Genomic DNA, 20,689 nt, shown 5'->3' with positions numbered 1-20,689 from the left:
AGTCGCAAAATGGAACTATCTCAAACACAACATAAGCAACCACAACATCATAGAATACAAAAAATCGAAAGCTAGTTTTAAAAGAGCAATTAGAGAAGGGAAACGAAAATCGATTCTTGAGTTCACAACCCATATACACCTTAACTCAGATCCAACCACAACATGGTCCAACATCAGACGTCTCTGCGGTCTTTACCCCACTAAAAATATACATGCCATACATATCCCCTACACCCAATCACAAACAACCTGCCAATCCGAAATAGCCAACTCCTTTGCCCAGACATGGTGAGAAGAAGCAGACGACCTCATCTTCTCCCCAACATTCCTGTCCAACAAAATCCTCATTAACACCCCCTCTAACTCTAACCCAACACCAGCAGCCCTAGAAATCGAGACAGACATAACACTAATCGACAACACATCAGCACTGTCCACCTTGAAAGGAAACACTCCTTCTCTTGACCGGATTTCTTACTCCATGCTAAAGAACTCACCCTACTCCCTCAAAACAAGAATCCTAACCTTCTACAACAAGATACTCGACTCCTCCATCCCACAATCTCTTAAACTCAGCCTAGTCCTCCCCATCTTAAAACCACAAAAACCCCAAACCGATATCAAATCATACAGACCCATCTCCCTAAACTCATGCCTAGCCAAAACTCTGGACAAGATTGTCGCAAAAAGGTTGTGGTGGTTTGTTTTAAATAACAAACTGATCCACAACAACCAACTAGGGTTCAAAAGAGGCAAATCTGTACTAAACAGTCTACTTTATGTAGATCACCTAGCTACCAGAGCCATCGCCCTGAAAAAACACTTCACAGTCATCTCGCTGGACTTCACCAAATCCTTCGACAGAATTGGTATTCACACCGTAATAAACCAACTAAAAAAATGGAAAGTAGGGCCACGAATTCTTAATTATGTTAAGAACTTTATGTCGAACAGAAAAATCCCCGTCAAATCCGGCAGAAGCCTATCAAATATCTTCCCTCTAAATAATGGCATTCCCCAAGGCTCCCCAATCTCCGTTATCCTTTTCCTCATAGCCTACAACTCACTCACCGATATCATCTCCCTCCACAAACAAATCAAGTTTTGCGCGTAAGCCGACGACTTCCACCTACTCATCAATCACAACAAACAAAAAAGTCCCACAACTAACATCCAAACAATATTTAACCAAATAGACGACTGGTGCAATCACTCAGGCTCAATCCTCTCTAAGGAAAAATCCCAACTCCTTCATATATGCCGCAAGCACAACTGCAAACCCAAGATACTCACCGGTGGCACAACCATCCAAGCTACCGACACACTTAGAATCCTAGGGCTCACAATTAACAACAAATACAATTGGATCTCTCACATCAACAAACTCAAAATTGACCTTGCTAAGCCACTAGGCATTATCAAACACCTGTCTTTATTTAAATATAACTGCCACACCTCATCATTAGTGCAAATCATAAAATCCATAATCATCTCCAAAATAGATTTCTGCCTTCCCATATATGGATTTGCTCCCAAATCCCAGCTTAACCGTCAAAAAGCCATCCTAAATACAGCAATAAAAGCCGCCCTTGGAGCATTCCGTACCACACCCATAAATAATATGCTAGCTGAAACCAACATCTTCACCATTGAAAGCAAACGAGACTACCTAACCGGGAAAATCTCCAAAAACCTCATCCACGGTAAATCCACCCCCCTAAATACTCTTACCAAAACCCATAAAAGAAAACACCGACCTCTCAGCACGGTAGACAGAGCCATACAAGTGTCCCAAAAACACCTCATCCCTTTTTCCCCAATCAGAACTTCCACATCCAAAAAATTCAACATCCTTACCATCCACAAATCAACAAACATCAACCTCTCCAATCACAACAAAAACACTACCCCTACAATGACCCCATGCAACTTATCGCAAACCCCACCAACTAAAATTCCAAAATTATCCTCAAGTTCCTACAAACCGCAAATATCCTTCACAATATATAACTTAACATACTGTAAATAAATACTCATCCCAACATCTTTGTATATATGTATAAAAGCTGACCCAATTACCCTAGAGCTTAAGGCCTCAGTAGCTATAGCACCAACTCCTGTTAATATTTAGTTTTAACTAGCTATTAGCATTATTTAATAATTAATAATAATCATAATTACAAGTACAGAAATTCATTTACAGTCAATTACAGTGGGTAGGGAAGTGCTTTCGTTTGCAGTATTCGTGTTACTTTAATTCTTTTTCGGGCATAAATTATTAATCATGATTATCATATTGTCATGATTCCGATAATCCGACCTGGATGTCCAGATACATGATGCAACTTAAGTCCTTTTAAATCATGATGACCTTCTTTTAACAATTTTAATTCGTTTCTTAACTTATCCATTTTTTCTGTATGGTTAATTAATGGTAATGTTAATGGATTCCAAACAATTTTTGGTATTTTACTTATATTACTTATTTAATGGATGATATTGGCTCGTAGCTTTCTGTTTGAATACTATGATGAGGTACTAGTATTTTATCATCGGTTCGCTCAGTACAACCATGCATTATTGTTTTAATTCCTTGTTGGGGAAGATCTACTACATTAAATTGTAGCATTAGTGTTTACTGGAACTTTGAAGAGCCAACTAACCTGCCTTTCTAATTCGACCCAATATGACCTTGTCTGTGCTATCTCTGCTATAAACGCAATTTGAATGATCTTTTAGTTTCTTTTGGATGCATTTCTGAGTCTTGCTCTTCTGGCTCAATTCCAGCTAATGGACTAATTTTAGGTATAGGTCGTTTTATTAACCCGTCTTGATGTTTTATAGTTACTACTCTGACTCTATCGTCGCTAACTTTATGTATTTCCTCTATTTTTCTTAAGGGCCATCTAGCTGGGTGACAGGATTCATGATTTATTAATACAATCTGTCCTTTTTTAATATTTTGCATTCCTATTTTCCATATATTTCTTTGTTGTAGTGTGTGCAAACAATCTTCTTTCCATTTAATCCAAAATTCTCCTTTCATTTTCTGAATTAATCTCCACCTATCCAGATTCCCGATTCGATCCTCTGAAATTTTCTCAATCGGGTCAAATATTGGCTATCCAATAATAAAATTACCTTGTGTTAATACATACAGATCGTCAATATCATTTGTAGCTGTATACAAAGATCGTGAATTTAGTAGCCTTTTGAAGATATATTTAATTGGTTTTACCCCAGCTTCCCACTTGATCTGTTCTTTCTAATAATTGAACCACTTTTATGTTGTCTTTGAGGGCTTTTTGATATTCCTCGTCTAATTTGCGCGAAGCTCCCACAAAGTTGGTTCCATTATCGTAAAAAATGTTTGCACATTTTCCCCTTCTTGAAAAAAATCTTCTAAGTGCAGCTAGAAATGCATCTGAAGTAAGATCGCTGACTACTTCCAAATGAATAGCCTTTGTCGCCATGCATACGAATGGCAATATATCCCTTATAGGATTTCTGCCCCCGGTTTTTAAAGCATCGGATATGGTAAGGCCCGGCGAAGTCTACACCTGTATTTGTAAACGGGTGCGACATTGTAGCTCTGTGTTTCGGCAGATTTCCCATAATTTGTTCTGCAGTATTCTGTCGATACATAGCACAGGTGACACACTCTTTAAGTTTTTTCTTTAAGCAATTTCATAGCCCAAATATCCAAAACATTCGCTGGGTATAGTTTCGCATCAGATTAATTCCACCGTGCAATGTTTCTTTATGTGCATTCTTGATAATTAAAGACGTCAAGTGAAACTTATCTAAAATCAAGGGATGTTTAACCTCAAATTCCGCTTTGAAGTTTTGCAATCTACCTCCAACTTTATCCAGGCTAGAGTAATATAAGAATCACTCCAGGCATAACTCTCTACCTTACTTCCAACCGATATTTTCACCCGTTGAATTAATTTTGCCAAAAGATGTGCTGCACAAAGCTCTAAATTTGGAACAGTTTTCCGATTCTTCTACGGATTAACTTTGCTTTTGATGGCTATTGTAATTGTAAAACTATCTACCTTGGCATACACTACGGCAGCATAAGCCTTTTCGGATGCATCGGCAAACCCATGAATTTGCATCGACTTATTGTGCTGAGAATTTAGCCATCTCGGTATCCGAATGTTCTCTAACTCTGTTAAACTATTTTTAAACGAATTCCATTCCCGAGTATCCTGCTCTGATAATTCTTCATCCCAATTTTTGTCTGCTAGCCAAAGTTTTTGAATAAACAATTTTCCGACAAGTGTCACTGGAGGCAACCAGCCTAAGGGGTCATGGCTAACGTATATAATACTATTCTCTTGTTATTTTTCTTAATTGGTTCATAATGGAAATTGAACCCAAACTCGTCTTTTACAGGTTCCCATTGTAGTCGTAATGTTTTGACGGATTCATTCTCCTCAATGGTTAATACTTTATTTTCTTGGTCATCTCTAATGCCTTCTATAATTTCTGGGATATTTGTTATCCACTTTCTTAAGTTAAACCCAACCTTATTAAACTCCCGGGTAACTTCCTTTACATGCTTTTTAGCATCCAGTATCGTGTCGGCACCTGTCATCAGGTCGTCCATATAAAAATGGTCCAACCCACATGATATCATTTAAACTTTTATTGTTTGTGGTTTTTGCTGAAGCATCGAAAACCACCCTCAGCTTTGTCGTTAGACTGGAATCTCTTATGACTCCTTGATGGGGTAAATAATATTTCCCATCTTCTTTGGACTCTACCATATGTCCTAAGTTTTTATATTCATGCATGAACTTTACAAAATTTTCTTTTAATGTTTTATTATTGCTGAGCTTTCTTTCTAAACTATAAAATCGCGCTATAGCTTGGGGTTTTGAATCTCCCAGATCCTTTTTTTTTTTAAATGGTATTTTAACCACATACCTACCATTCTCATTTCCTCTTGTTGTTTCCAAGAAATGCTCCTCGCACACATCTTCTTCTACGTCATTCTTTTCACTTTCCAATTCCCAGAACCGCTCTAAGTCCCCAACTTCAATTGTTGTCGCCACAATAAATTTATCACCTTTTGATTTGGTGCAACCGGATATAATCCATCCGAATTCTGTATTTTGTCCAAGTAGTCCGTCTATTTTTACTACTCCGTCTTTTAAAATATGGGTATACAGATCTATCCCAATTATTACATCTACCCTACTTGGTTTGTTAAAGTTAGGATCTGCCAACACATAATTTTGCCACTTAGTTTTATCAATATTGAAAGACTTTAATGGTAAAGCTTTCATCAATTTCGGAAGAATAATTGCTTCAATATTTAGAGGACCTTTATTATAATCACGAGTTTTTACCGATAAAGTAACTTTGTACTTTGAAGTGCAAGAGTCTGTAGATGACACTCCACTTACCTCGGTGTTCGCTCTTTTTTGTACTAAGTTTAATATTTGCGCAGCTTCTTCTAAAATTATGGTACATTGCGACCCACAATCAATGAGAGCTCTAAGGTTTTGATAGCCACCATTTCTTGCCTCTTTTCGTAGGGAATATGGAGCATCGTATGATGAGGTTTTTTACAAATCCCACATAAAATTTCAGAAAAGCATTTCTAATACATATCATACCTACAGCATTTTGTGCAAAGGCGCTGTTTTTTAATAAACTGGCCTCTATCTATCGGACTCATTCCCTTAAACATATAGCAGTGAATTATGGTATGTCCTGCCATTTTACATAACGGACAGTTTTCTTTTATTTTACCATATTGCACTACTTTTTTCAACGGTTTCCACTCTTTATCCTGTGACGTGTAAAAAGAAGTGTACCGTTGTTCTAAAAATTCTATTACATCTGGCAATGCTTGGACCTCTTTTGTCCTTTTTATATGATTTTCATATAATTATAAGGTATCTTTGTTGAATTTTTTCAACACAATGTGCGCGAAAATCACATCAGCTTCTTCTGTTAAATGTAACTTTAATTTAATTAAATGTATTGACTCATTTATAGAATCAGAAACCCATTTAATATGTTTCGCTGAACCGAGATCTAGCATTGGTAAGTCTATTAAACGATTCAGCTGATCCGAAGAAATTTTTCGTTTATTTTCATACCGAAATAATGGCTGTAATAACGTTTCTCATTACAACAGCTGTAGTATCTTTAAATTTAACCCATTGACGTCCACATTTTTTGCTGCAAAAATCGCTTTTTCTGCTTATGGTTATGATGTGTGTGTAGATCGAGAAATATGTGATCGATGAGAGTATTTTGCGAGTCGATGATTGTGCAGAACTCCGTCTGTAATTTTACGCATCCAGTATTTTCATGTACAGCAACTTTCCCAATTTTAACGCGCATGTTCACCGTCAGCTGTACTTTTTCAACATTACGCCACAGTCGCGATGATTTTAAACAAGCGTTGATTTTATCAGCGTACCTCCAACGTGTAACAACGGGAAGTGTTTGTCTAAAATGCTCGACGAAATTGTTGGCGTTGTTGGTCAATTCCTCTACGTTTGTTGCGTTGCTGGTCAATTCCCCTACGTCTGTCGACGTTCCTTTGTTCCTTTCGTTCATCTCTGGCCTCTTGCGATTGTGATTCACGTAACTGTGCCATGCCCACACGCTCATCTGCATTTTTTTTTTGGATTTGTTCACCTGAAATTCGTACTCTTATATCTCGCACGGTTCTAGACTTGACGACTCAAATTGGCCCCTCTGCGTCTTATATATTCTCGGGTCACAATGTTTGTAATAGAACTTCTACGAAATGGCTCTCCCGATTTTCTTGAAATTTTCTGTGCTTTCGATTATAAGTTTTTTTTAAAATGTTTTCGCTTTCGAGATGAAACGAATAATGATTTCATACACAATATTCAAACTCCAGGACCGAATTTTTGTTTCGGCCTACTGGGATTTCATATGTGTATGAACAAGTTTTATTCAATTTAATATTTTTCATAACATTTTCTTTGAATTTCATTGAATGCTCAGTTGCCGAAGTGGCGGCGGCACAGCGAGGTAATTGCCGAAGTGGCGGCGGCAGAGAGCGGGAGAGCGCAGAAGTTCTGCAGAACGTGAACAGATTCCTTAAGGGGCAGCAAACATAGCCGAGTGACGGCCCTCCTGATGTTTCCTGAGGATGTCTTCAAGTCAGCGACGCGACACACTCCGTCCTTGCCCATAACGACATCGACCACTCTAGCCTGTGACCAACGCATTGGGGGAAGATTTTCATCCTTCACCAGGACGAGATCGTTTTTACAGATGTTTTGCGCGGAGATACGCCACTTCGCGCGCTCTTGCAAAAGAGTGAGATACTCTTCGCGCTAACGCCTCCAAAATATTTGTTGTAGTTGGGTGACCCGCTGCCAGCCATCCAGACGATTGTAGTTCAGCTTCGTCAGGTCAGGCTCGAGGATTTGCTCATAGCAGATGAAGCAGATGAGCAGAAGTCAAAACATCTAAATCATCAGGATTTTCTGAAAGCAAGAGTAAAGGGCGAGAGTTAACAATTGCCACGATCTGACAGATAAGGGTGCGCAGCTCGTCGAAGCTAAGCACAGATAGTCCAACTGAGCGGTACAGGTGACTTTTTGCGGTCTTCACGGCCGCTTCCCGCAACCCGCCAAAATGCGGAGAGCGTGGTGTGATGAAACGCCAGTCGATCGAGTCAGCCAAGCAGGTTTCATGGACCTCCTTCATATGCGGTTCGCTCAGACAAAGCTTCTTTAGCCCCAGAAGCTCGTTCTTGGCCTCAACGAAGTTTGTCTCATGGTCCGACCAAATTTGACTTGGCCTTCCTCGAGTGGAAGTAAAACGCTTTTGGGCGCACAGAAACGATGCGGTGGTCAAATCCTTAACGAGCTCCATGTGTATAGCATTAGGAGTGAAGCAGATGAATACGCTAATGTAGCACTTGATCGGAGGCCTCGTGCGGATTTCTACTTCAGTGACTTCAAAAGCTCGAGATCCTTCCAAACGTTCCTTAGGTAGGTCTCCCATGATGTGTTCAACCATGCGCGGCCTAGTCCTGAAGCATCTCATACATCTGCTGACGACCCTTGACACTGCCTTAACACCTCCAATGGGCCAATATTCCAGCCGAATTTTGGATAGCAAGGCGCGAAGTCCGGCATGGAGGTTTCTTTCATGATAATATCTTATCAGCGCAAAGGTAATGGAATGTCCCTTTGGCAGAATGAGCGGGTGCTGAGCGTCAAATCCTAGCGATGAGTTGCCAAGACGACCTCCAACTCTAAGTAGTCCAGAATGATCGATGAACGGGTTGAGCGAACTAATAGAACTGGATTTCATGACTTGACCATTTCGTCGAATCTCCTTTATGTCCATCCACAAATTTTCTAGTTGAATGTGTCGAATCAGAGGATGCGTTCCTTCCCGAATATCAGAAACGGTGAGTCCTGGATGCCTAAAACGATGTATAAATTGATGCATGTAGGCGAATGTGCGCTCCATGCGAAAGAACGAATTTGCAAATTTGCATCCGGACGTGAGATTGGCATGTGGAACGTGATCAGCAATACTCTCTTGCGAAGCTCCAAAGTTGCTATGCCGGCGATACAGGCCACTTATCCTTGGAGCCTAGCAAAAAAGATGGGCCGTGAAACCATAGCTCTGACTGGATAAGATGGCTGGGAAGCGAGCCTCTCGAGAGAATATCAGCAGGATTTAAAGATGTGGGAACATAGCGCCATTCCATGGCTGCCGTCAACTCTTGAATTGATGCCACTCGATTTGCCACGAAAACTTGAAATTTGGCTGGCTCGTCCCCAATCCAAGATAATGCTGTTGACGAATCCGACCAGCAATAAAACCGACCTGTAAAGATTCCTATGTCCTTTACATTCTGTATGATTTTCGCAAGCAAATGGGCTCCACTTAATTCCAGCTTAGGAATCGATAAAGTCTTTGGTGGCGCCACTCGCGACTTTGAGCACAAAACGTGGCTCGAAGACTGGGCTTCCCTGGACACGACATAAGCTGGCATCACAGGATCCGTGAGCTTCTGTAGCTACACTAGAACGAAGAACGAAGCGAGGAAATGAGATCCGAGAAATGGGTGCCAACTTGTTTCTCAAGTCCATCCAAGTTGAATGCAACGCTGAGGGTAGGCTTTCATCCCAATCAAAATTTTCTCTCCAAAGCTGCTCAAGAAAGATTTTGCACCTGACAATGACTGGATTTATCAATCCAAGAGGGTCATAGAAACGCGCAATCGTAGATAAAACCGACCGTTGAGTTTGTGTCCAGTGCGGACCAGGCAAAAAGCAGCTGATCCGAAGCAGGTTCCCACGCTAGGTCGAGAGTTTTGGCTATGTCGCTTCCATCATGAAACTTTACGAGCTTCTCTATGTCATCTTCCCTCAAGTACTTCCTGGTGGCTGGAGCACTACTTCCTAAGTTTAAAATTACCAAGGCACAGCAAAGCTGATGTTTGGTGCAACTTGTCCATGACCTGTGCGACCGAATTACCGCCCGAAATAAAATCATCCACGTAAAACTCCTGACGCAGAGCAGCTGAGCCAAGAGGGTAGGACTCACCCTCGTCGATGGCCAGCTGGTACATTGCGCGGACCGCTAAAAATGATGCAGCCCTCGTCCCGTATGTGACGGTGTCTAATGTGTAGACTTGAACCTCGGACTCGATGGAATCTCGCCATAGAATACACTGATACAAAATGTCGGGTGGAGACACTCGTACGCAGCGGTACATTTTACAAATGTGCCCAGTGAAAGCGAATGGATATGTTCGAAAGCGAATAAATAACAAAATCTAGGAACACAGTGTTTGTTTGCCAAATAAGTAAAAAGCTTTTTTCACTTTAATAAGTTAATTATTTGCGGCTTCAAAGCTGCCACAGAGAGGTTTAGTGTCTATTTTGTGATATCAGACGAACTTCCCTTTTTTTAGACAATTATGCGCTTGTTAATAACAATTTAATGCGGAGTGAGTAAAGACGCTGTTGCAGTTCGAACGTTAATTGCCCGTTAATTGCCTACTACTGCCCGTTCCTTTCCTGCGAGATCAAGGCTCTGGAGGCATAGGATGGCATCATTGGGGTTGGTGCAAAGAGCTCCACTAATGCATAGGCGGCGGTTCGCTGAACTTTGCCCATCTGATAGGTGATTGTCCTTTTTGATAGGGCCGGCCACCACACCGTAACTCAGTGGAGTAATATTGGTCTAACTATAGCTAGATAGTATGTAGCTGGCACTTTCGCTAAAGGAGAGGGGGGGACCTTGTATATGTTTTTAAATAATACGCGATTATGTCCATTCTGACAGTTGCGCTAGCTTTTCGGTCATTAAGACGCAGAAGATTTAGGGGTATTTTCCCGAGAATATAATAGCCACTACTTTACAGCCCCCCCAGGTCCAGGTCGCATAGAATTTTATTGACTGCCATGTTCCACAGAAGAGGAGACAGGACCCCACCTTGCGGATTGCCTCTGTTGACATGCCTTGACTGGGCGTACGATCCCATCGATGATGTCACCGTCCTGCATATGAGCAATTGATCAATAAGCATCACCAAGTGGTCCAACCCCAGGTCAGTCAGGGCTTCTGACGTTGTTGAAGGCTCCCTCAATATCGAGGAAGGCTATTAGTGAGTACTCTTTGAGATGCAGAGATTTTTCTACCTCTGATATTACTTCATGAAGTATTGATGTATTAAAACTCATTAATTAATATTTAGCTTTTGTCTTCTTTATAAATAATTCTTTCTTAAGCCAACCTCAAATTGGGACGAAAATAGTTGGTCATGGCAACAAAACTTTTCGTTTCCGTAAAAAAAACTGACGTAGTCCGATTTGGTTATCGGAACGTTGAAAAGAAATAAGCACAGACTGTTCTCGTAACGTGTGCGTAGCAGAATATCTGGGTAAAGACAGCTATCTCCCGCCACAATTAATTCAAAATGTTGGAGCAACAAATTAATTTTTTGACTGTCAACAATTTAATTTTCAATATGCATGATGCTACCCACAGTTCGTTAGAAATTTTAAATACACAGGTGTTGTACCGAAGATATCTTGATCTTTTTAAATCGCGTATTTTCTGTCGTCGTTTTGTTTTACGCTGTATTTTTACGAAACAACTAGGTCAACTGTTTTTGTTTGCCAGAAACGATGATAAAATTAAACATATCGATGACAAAAATTTGTGGAAATAGGAGCACCTAAAACGAAAACGGAACGCTTTTGCTGAATACGTAAAAGCAATAGTAAGTGACAACCGAAGCCTGCTGATAGACACAAATACTCTGTGTGGCAGACTTGAAGCTGCAATTACACTATGCAACACCACATTTCCCCTGTGAACCGAGTTTTTGATAGATTTAAGGCTTTAACATTGATAATAATTTTGTTTTGTTTTACGTTATTTAAAAACAAATGTTTATATCGGTTTTTTTTATTGTCTTTGTTTTTTCACATAATGTAAAGTATTTTACATCTGGTTGAAGTGAACTTTGCATTTCCTAAAAGCTGATTAATGCAGCTATAAATCAGAGCCAAAACCTTTTTAGCTTAAGCTTAAGATTTACAAAAGATACCTTAATCGACGGCCAATTAATGTATGACCTATACAACAAATACACATCCACACAAGAAAATAGTTTATTTCGATTTTTCCCGAGTCCCAAGTCACGCTGTATATTTTCGAAGCAACTAGGTCAACTGTTTTTGTCTACCAGAATCAATGAGAAAATAAAACGTATCGATAGAACAATTTTGTGAAAACTGGAGAACCTTAAAACTAAACGGTTTTTGGGGCTTTTGCGAGACTTCCATCTTATTCTAGTAGACTGCTATTAGTAATCGGACTCGTGCAGGCAAATTGTTATTGTTTTTTGCCCAGTCTGCTTTTCGTTATCGCTTCTTCGGTGTGCACTGTTCTCGCGCATCAGCGTTTGCATCGCCCACACTCTCTCGTGAGCATAAGCGGGCCTGCTGCTCGCATTGTTGCTCTCACTTTCTCTGGATTGCCTATACTCTCCCTCTCTGTGGACTTTTCTTTTGTGTCTCTGCTTTGGTGAGTTTACTGCTCGTTTTGTGCACTTCGTTGGATCATCTGCTTTGAATTATTGCCGCTGCAGCTGATTGTCTGGCTCGCTCTGCTGTCTGCTCTCCCGTTTTACCTGCGCTCTCACTCCGTTCTTTTATTATTCGTGCACAGTGATTCTACTGCTGTCAATAATGGCAATCATTTCTTAGCTGCTGGCTGTGCGACAATTTTGCCCACATAAAATGTGCTGGTGGTGGAAATTTTGGCCGGCTAAATGATCTGATCTCGAAACGCATGGGCCTGTCTTGGTCATGTCCGGCTTGTCGGGAGATTGAGGCCGAAATGCGCACATTTATGAGACAGACTCGAACTGGGTTTCTGGATGTCCGGTAACAACACCGAGCAATGTGCTTCCTTCGGTCATCCAAGTTCCCAACAGCATCATTCCCATCCCTGCAGTTTCTGTGGCCGTCACTTCTGACGCGGTGAGTGCTCCTAGTGCGGGTGTGCTGGTTGCTGGTGATGTCTTGCCAATTCCTGCTCCAGCCATTGCTGCCAATTCCTCTGCCCTTGGACCGAGATCTCTTTTAGGAGTGGCTCCACCATCTCGATCTCGCTCGGGACTTCAACTTAGAGCAGTGGCCCCTCGGAAAGCAATATTTGTTTCTCGTCTTATTCCTGAGGCTACAACGGAGGATGTTAGACAACATCTTTCCTCTAAACTTAACACTTCGCCTGTTGATATAGTTGTGACTAAATTTACATTTAAACATAAGCGCAACATATCATCCTTTAAAATTCTTCTCCCTGATTCTTTACTATCCAGTTCTCTAGAACCGTCAATATGGCCTGAGCATACAACTCGAATCCAAGAATTACCGAACCTGCTCCAAAAAACTGATGTACCATTTTTCCATGCACTATCAGAACGTTCGCAGTTTGTTGGGAAAATTGCGTCAAATTCATACTAATAGTGCGTCCTTTGATTTCGATGCCATCGCGTTTACCGAGACCTGGCTTAACTCCTCTGTCAATGATCATGAAATTTTCATTGATAGTTACACTATTTATAGAATGGACCGCCCATCTTTTGCAGGTGGGGTTCTGATTGCAGTTAAATCTGTTTTCTCATCTGAGTTATTCCCATTCAATAACATCCATGGAATTGAATTTGTTGCAGTCAAAGTTCGTGTTGGCTCCGCATTTTTCTATTTAACCTGCTCTTACATTCCTCCCAGGTCTGATGCTGAGCTTTACTTACACCACCTCTCAGCAATTAATACTGTTGTTTCTGCATTAGGGTGCAATGATCGAATTATTGTCATGGGGGACTTTAACCTCCCATTTCTTTCTTGGCTGCCTTGTGATGACGCTAACCTGTTGTTTCCCAATTGCCATAATGACTTTATCAATGGGCTAACGGATATTTCCCTTGTCCAAATTAATGCCGTTGAAAACATTAGGGACAGACTTCTTGACCTCGTTTTTGTTAACGATGCTTCTCTTGCTACGGTATCTAGAGCAAGCCCAATATCACTCCCTGAAGATCCTTACCATTCAACTTTGTTGATATCCCTGGAGTGTACACAATCTGGAGGTGCTGACAGTTCCATGGCTCCTTGTCACATAAAGTGTTTTCGCAAAACAAACTTTATCGATTTAGATCTACATCTCTCGCGTGTTGATTGGTCGTTTCTTTATTCATTACCGAACATAGATGCAACTGTTAACTGTTAACTCGTTTTATAGTTCTATTTACTCCGCCCTTAATACTTTTGTTCCAGATATCACTGTACCTGTATCGTCCAAGACTCCTTGGTGCTCCAAGTATTTGTCATACTTACTTAAAAAATAATAAATCCCGGCTCTATAAAAAGTACCAGAAGTCGGGCTTCACGTCGGCCTTAGCTCTATACTCTTCCGCTCGCTCTCTGTTCCTTGCCGTCAATAGTCAGTGTTATAATCATTACCTTTCACAATGTAGTAGTAACTTTCGTAGTGATCCTAAAAAATTCTATTCGTTCGTTAACTCTAAGCGCAAGTCAAACGCTTTTCCTCCGTCCCTTCATTACCAGAACAAAACAGAAGCTTCTACTGTTGGTATTGCAAATTTATTCGCTACCTTTTTCCAAACAACGTACTCGTCTCAAATTTACAACGTATCCACTCCGTATCCGTACCAGCTACCTCAAGCTAACAGCATTTTTCTGCCCTTTTTCGAGGAAAGCGTTGTTCTGGAAGGTTTGTCATCTATGGACATATCGTTTTCTGCGGGTCCAGATAAGGTACCAAGTTGCATCTTAAAACACTGTGCCCAGTCCCTTTGCAAACCCTTGACCTTTCTCTTCAACCTCTCTTTGGAACAGTCTTGTCTCCCAGTAATTTGGAATGAGTCCTATATCATTCCGCTTCACAAAAAAGGTTCAAGATCAAACATTGAAAACTATCGTGGTATCGCAAAGCTTTCCGCCATCCCGAAGCTTCTTGAGTTCCTGGTCACCCGGTAACTGCAACATCTTTGTTGCAGCTTGATATCTCCGTCGCAACACGGTTTTTTCAGACATCGTTCAACATCGACTAACCTTCTTGAGTTTTCTAACCTAATCTACCGTGGTTTTCAAATTGGTTTGCAGACGGATGTTGTTTTTACGGACTTCAGCAAGGCATTCGATTCTGTGAACCATGCTCTGCTTATTCACAAGCTCTCTTTATTAGGGTTCCCAACGAATCTTCTAGATTGGATTTTGACCTATCTCTCTAACCGTACTCAACGTGTTTTGTTTTCTAACGTGTTGTCAACTACTGTTAATGTTACTTCAGGTGTGCCACAGGGAAGTCATCTGGGCCCGCTTAAGTTTATTTTATTTGTGAATGACCTTCCTCAAGTTATAACATACTCTCCTACACTAATGTATGCTGATGATGTTAAAATCTGTCTTTCTTACTCTGATTGGTATTTGCACACACGCCTTCAACTTGATCTAAGTGAAATACTATTGTGGTGTTCAACTAATCTTCTTTTCCTGAACCTTTCCAAATGCAAACTTATGACATTTTACCGTCGTGCTCCTCATTTTGTCCCATATATTCTAGGAAATCATGTCCTTGAGCGAATTTCGAGTTCAAATGACCTCGGAGTCCTTTTTGATCATAAGATGTGTTTTAACACCCATATAGGGGTGTTAGATTGGGTATTCTTGGGTCAGATTGACTTGGCCGTTCCATCTAGACCTACCCATACTTTTAGGCCTATCCATTTACCCATATGAAGGTCTAATTATGCCGATCATGAACCATTTAGGGTTTTATGCCATAATTATAGCTCCATCTGCCAAACCCTATCCCCTGAACTGTCTCTTAAACTAATTGCATGCAATATTTATAATCACCTAAATTTAGCTAACTTTTAACTTATCTTTTTCCGCCTTTAGTAACTAAGTAACATTATTAACAGATAATTTGTTAATTTAATAAATAAATAATAATTCCTTGTAAGAACCGTTTGGTGTGATCTGGGTTTTATGTTAGACCCCAAGTTAAAGTTTTCCGAACACATTTCTACCATGGTAAATAAAGCCATGGGCGTGCTTGGGTTTATAAAGAGGTGGTCAAAGGAATTTGATGACCCCTATATAACAAAGACTCTCTATACCTCGCTTGTTCGTCCGATCTTAGAATACGGCTCCTGTGTATGGTGCCCTCAGTACAAAGTACACCAGGACCGTATAGAATCAGTACAGAAAAACTTTTTACTCTTTGCTCTGCGGGGCCTTAACTGGGATGAAGATGTGAGACTTCCATCTTACTCTAGTAGACTGCTATTAGTAAACCTCCCATCCTTAGTTAACCACAGAAAAATGCTTGGTGTGATTTTTATGCACAACTTGATCAGGGGTGACATAGACAGTCGCATAAACTTCACGATTCCTATTAGACTTACTAGAAATTTAATACCGTTGTTCCTTCCACTTTGTAGATCGGATTATTCCTTGCATGAACCGTTTAGGGTCTTATGCTCGGATTATAATTCCCTCTACCATATTATATCCTCCACTGATTCACTTCCTCTTATTAAATTACTAATCCTTACACACCTTTCTAGTAATTAGTAATAATAGTGGTATGCTTAGTTCTCTTAGTAATGTTTAATTCTAATTTTCTCGCATATTAGTTTAATAGCTATCTTTCCTGTATATTCGCGTTCGGTTCGGTTAACGGGTCGCGCGTCATGCGGCAGCTCCCCTCGGACGTTTGGGCGGGACGAGGGCTGCGTTTAGCCTGGGATCCGCGCGTGACAGCCTTCTCCTGGTGTCACACGGGACACTTGATGCAGTAATTGTATCGCCTCATTGAAGATGCAGTCATTGCATGTCAACGTCCAAAAATAGTTAGGACAAGTTTTTCGAATTTTTTTTGGTTCCTATGCTTGCATTAGAGCCCTGCACGAGTGTACACTAATTCGTGTTAGCAGTTAGGAGTCACACTGTGTACAGTAACAAAAGGAACATTTTTACTAAAAATTTTTTAGACCCTGAGACTGTTGATTCCGTACCATTTTTTTCGCCCATACAAATGTACATATGCCTAATGTACATATGCCGATGTATATGTGTATGTTTACGGGGACTGGCATATTAGTCGGCGGGTAAATTAAATAAATTTAAATTAACTGTGGTGCAACTGGATGCACAGACCACGGAACTCGGAGCACGACCGTTTTACTCGGTATGTGGATGTGGGTTCTTAGGAGCACTCGCAGAAACGGAGAACCCCCAGGAGGAGCCACAGGAGATGAGCAAGTAACGAAGTTGTACTTTGCTTGGATTGGAATAATCCGCTGATGCTGGCTGGGGTGCACTTCTCCTTTTGGTTAGGAGAATATCCGGACCAATGTTTGTAGGTGGGCGGATCGAGACATTGCTATCCGGCGTCGAATGGAGAAATGAAGAAGTCAGAGTGGTTCCAATAAATGTGTTCCATGTAGCGGAATGTCGAAGCGGGGGTAGAAACGTAGCTGATTCTAGCTTACATGCTAAGACAACGGTGAGCGACGTGCGGATCGTAAGAGCGCACAGAACCGAGATAGTGTGAGCTAGGCAGAGGCCGATGTAACTGGCTGTTACCTGAGCGCGGTATCCAGCAGCGATAACAGGCTGTTAGCCTGGGGTGCTAACAGAGCGGTTGCCGTTTTACAGCTGCTACCCTGAAGAGTAGGAAATGGGAGATCCTAAGCGGTATCACAACGGTCCTAAGGCTCCTAACGAGCCTGGCAGCCACCTCTTCCGAGTAGGTTAGACTCGAAAAGGTAGGTAACCTAGTCGCCATGCATTCAACTGCATAATCTAAAATCTCCAACGGCAAACTTTCTCTGACGACTTTCAGCTGCTAAACAAAGCTCTAACAGAAAACAGAATTCGCTCTAGGATTTCAGCTCAACCGAGTGGTCGCCGGATTCGAGATAGATAATTGAATTTTGTCTGGATTTACGCTCTCCATTTGCACCTTCGTAATTGTCATGCTGATCCTAAAACCTTGATTGCGCTTATTTATCTGGAATACTGCATTGTGAACACCAGAGACCTAGTACATCGTGTTATCCGACCTTGCATGTTCTGAGTCCGTTACAGGCCCAAACTTCAGCAGCAGTTTATGGGATGCCAGATCCGGTGGAATGCGTCTGCCTGAACAGCCGTTCCAATGGTTTGGAATCAACTTCGGTGGAATACCTGCTTCATTAAATCCGTTTTGAGGGAGGGATTTCAAGCTATGCGAAAGCTGAATCACAGATTTTAACGGACCGAATAAAGCGAATCCTATGTAATCGATTCTATTTGGTCGATTTTGCAGCGAATTGATTGGTCACAAGGTGATGAATCTCCAATGACCTGATACTTCAATTTTATCAGCAGGGCTCGAGGCAAGGCTGGTTATTGTTGCATTATTTTGTTGTTGACGTAATCGTTTTTATCGATGTTTAGTTATTGTCGAAAGAGTGTTTACGCTAGCCGCGAACTAAATTTGTGAAAAACGAAGCAGGCAAAGAAGAAACGGTCAACAAAATTATGTTTCTAAATATAAATTTAAAAAAATATGAAAAGTAAAACTAAAACCAATTAAAAACGTTCCCCCTACGTTGTGAGTTGCTGCGACGACCGCAACTCTACATTTATACCCGATACATACATACATAGTCAGTATGGCTACATTGAGAGACAATGTGTGCGTGCGGGAAACACAGAAAACGTGTCTGAACATGTCGTCGGGCGCTGCGTAGCCACCGCAAATTAATTTGTTCCTTTTGGCTATAAACATGATCCAGATTCAGCAATCTCGTAGATACGGTCATTCTCTATGATTGTGCGTTTTTAGTTTTCTCGTATCTTCAATATAGTGGATGCCACAGATTTTCGTCCTTTGCGGTCGAAACCAAAACAGTCAAGGTCCGATATCACAGGGGTGTGGATACCAAATTTGGTTGCTCTAGCTGTTATAGTCTCTGAGATCCTTGAACTCATATTTTGCAACAGGCAAAGCCGACCATGAAACCTGTGTGTTAGAAAGAAACAGAGCGAGAAAGAATGAAATTGTTTTCTTGATTCTGGCTATAATAATTATACGATCTGGGTTACATCTTTGAAATTGTGGATGCCACAGATTTTCGCCCTTTGTGGGGGTGGAAGTGGGCGGGACAAAGTTTTGAAATATACTTGTATCAGTGACATATCACAGAAGTCCGGATATAAAATGACGTTGCTCTAGCTCTTGTAGTCTTTAAGAACTACGCGCTGATAGAGACGGACAGACAGGGCTCAATAGACTCGGCTATTGATGCTGATCAAGAATATATATACTTTATGGGGTCAGAAACGATTCCTTCTGGACGTTACACACATCCATTTTCACCACAAATCTAATATACCCCAATGCTCATTTTGAGTATCGGGTATAAATATTATTTTTCTTGGCAACATATTTTCACATAAAATATGGTTTTAACATAGTGTCCACAATGCTGAGAGTGTGCACAGTGTGCATATTGTTCACAGTGCACAGTTCAACAATATCGACTGTGGCTTGTAGTTGTGCGGGGGAATGACAGTAGCAGCGTAGCCTTTCTGCTCTTGCTGCTCACACTTCCTTTTTTTGACAGTTCAACTGAATCATGACTCTAGCTCATATATGAGAATGTTGTCAATGTGTTTTTGTAGACAGTGTGAAATATTGATAGTTTTCGAGTAGCACACGATTCAGTTAAGCGAGATGGGATAATATTTTTAAAACTGTGCGCTCATGAAGGGCTCTAGTTTGCATGTTTTTTTTATTGCCGGAACTAGCAGTTGAACTTTAATTCGATGATGTAATGCCATTTTGCGCTTTCGTGTTACACACATCCACATCCACCACAAAACTAATATATCCCTAAACTCTTTGAGTACAGGGTATATAAAACCGCAATGGTCTTTTACTATTTAATAAAGCAAATTATCAACAGATACAAACTTTAGACTAGACAAGTCTTTACATTTTGAATTACGCTCTACAAAAGACTACTTCAAACTGTAAGTAGAGTAATTAGTATCTCGTAGTGATGGGACATCTTTCGTTCGCACTCCGGAAAATATTTACATATGTGGACAAATCGAATGGGAAACGAGCGGGAATGTTGTGAGTTGCAGTTAGGGCTGCGACTTTACATTTATCCCTCCGCCAGAGGGCGTACACTGCACGGTGGAGAGTGCGTGAAAGAGAGGGAAGAGTAAGCGCGTGTAAGGTGTTGCGTAAACACAGCAGTCTGGATACAAGATTCAGCTGCTCTTGCACTTATAGTCTCTCTATATATACTTTATGAGGTCGAAAACGTGTCCTTCTAGATGTTATACATATCCACTTTTACCACAAATCCAATATACCTGTATACTCTTTGAGCACCGGGTATAAAAATATTAATAAAATATTTATATGCATATAATAAAAATTATTCGCTTTTTTTATTAAAGGATTATATATATAATTTATAATATATTATGTTAAATATTAATATTTTACAGAAAATATATATATGTACATATGTATTTTATTGTTTGTTCTTTATTAAAAATTTGCCATTGTTTCTATGAACTTTGTTTTAATTGTTTTAAATATGTTTGTTATATTTTTTTAGTTTTTACGGGAAGAACTGAAGTATGACTCAGGCTATGAAAAACGGCAAAAGGCGTTTCATTTTAATGATGACATGCATATATCGGTCAAAGAGCTGTGGGAAGCTTGGCTGAGATCAGAGGTACATAACTGGACTATTGAACAGACTACAGACTGGTTGGCCCAATCTGTACAGCTTCCACAATATGTAGATCTCTTCAAGTTACATAAAGTCACTGGTGCCTCTTTGCCAAGGTAGGTCGTAAAAATATAGAAAATAAGACGAATTTCATGTGGCTATTAGAAACGAACGGAAATTTTGAGCCGCGGGAAAGGCCGTGGTTCTACTTTTATACATGGTAACCTGTCAGTATATATGTATTTGAGCTTATGATTTATGTAATTTATACAATATGTTTGACATGTTGTACCAAACGCTATTCGCTAAAACACGATTTAATTTATTGCAAAAAAAAAAAATTTCACAAAAGTCGATCCGTTTGGGATGACT

At 40.5% G+C, this 20,689-nt stretch overlaps 1 protein-coding gene across 1 annotated transcript in view; it reads left to right on the top strand.

The window, feature by feature from the left end:
* LOC6603397 (stromal interaction molecule homolog) overlaps positions 1–20,689 on the top strand; it is a 183,999-nt gene that overhangs the window by 73,521 nt on the left and 89,789 nt on the right. The window contains exon 3 of the mRNA XM_026991665.1: positions 20,201–20,433. Within this exon, the coding sequence (XP_026847466.1) occupies positions 20,201–20,433 (233 nt within the window). The remainder of the gene's footprint in view (positions 1–20,200; positions 20,434–20,689) is intronic.

The sequence above is a fragment of the Drosophila persimilis genome, unplaced genomic scaffold, assembly GCF_003286085.1.
Source record: "Drosophila persimilis strain 14011-0111.01,24,50 unplaced genomic scaffold, DperRS2 tig00000677-arrow-arrow-pilon, whole genome shotgun sequence".
Lineage (NCBI taxonomy): Eukaryota > Metazoa > Arthropoda > Insecta > Diptera > Drosophilidae > Drosophila > Drosophila persimilis.
The sequence above is the reverse complement of the archived record's forward strand: the minus strand, read 5'-3'. Positions and strand labels throughout refer to the sequence as shown.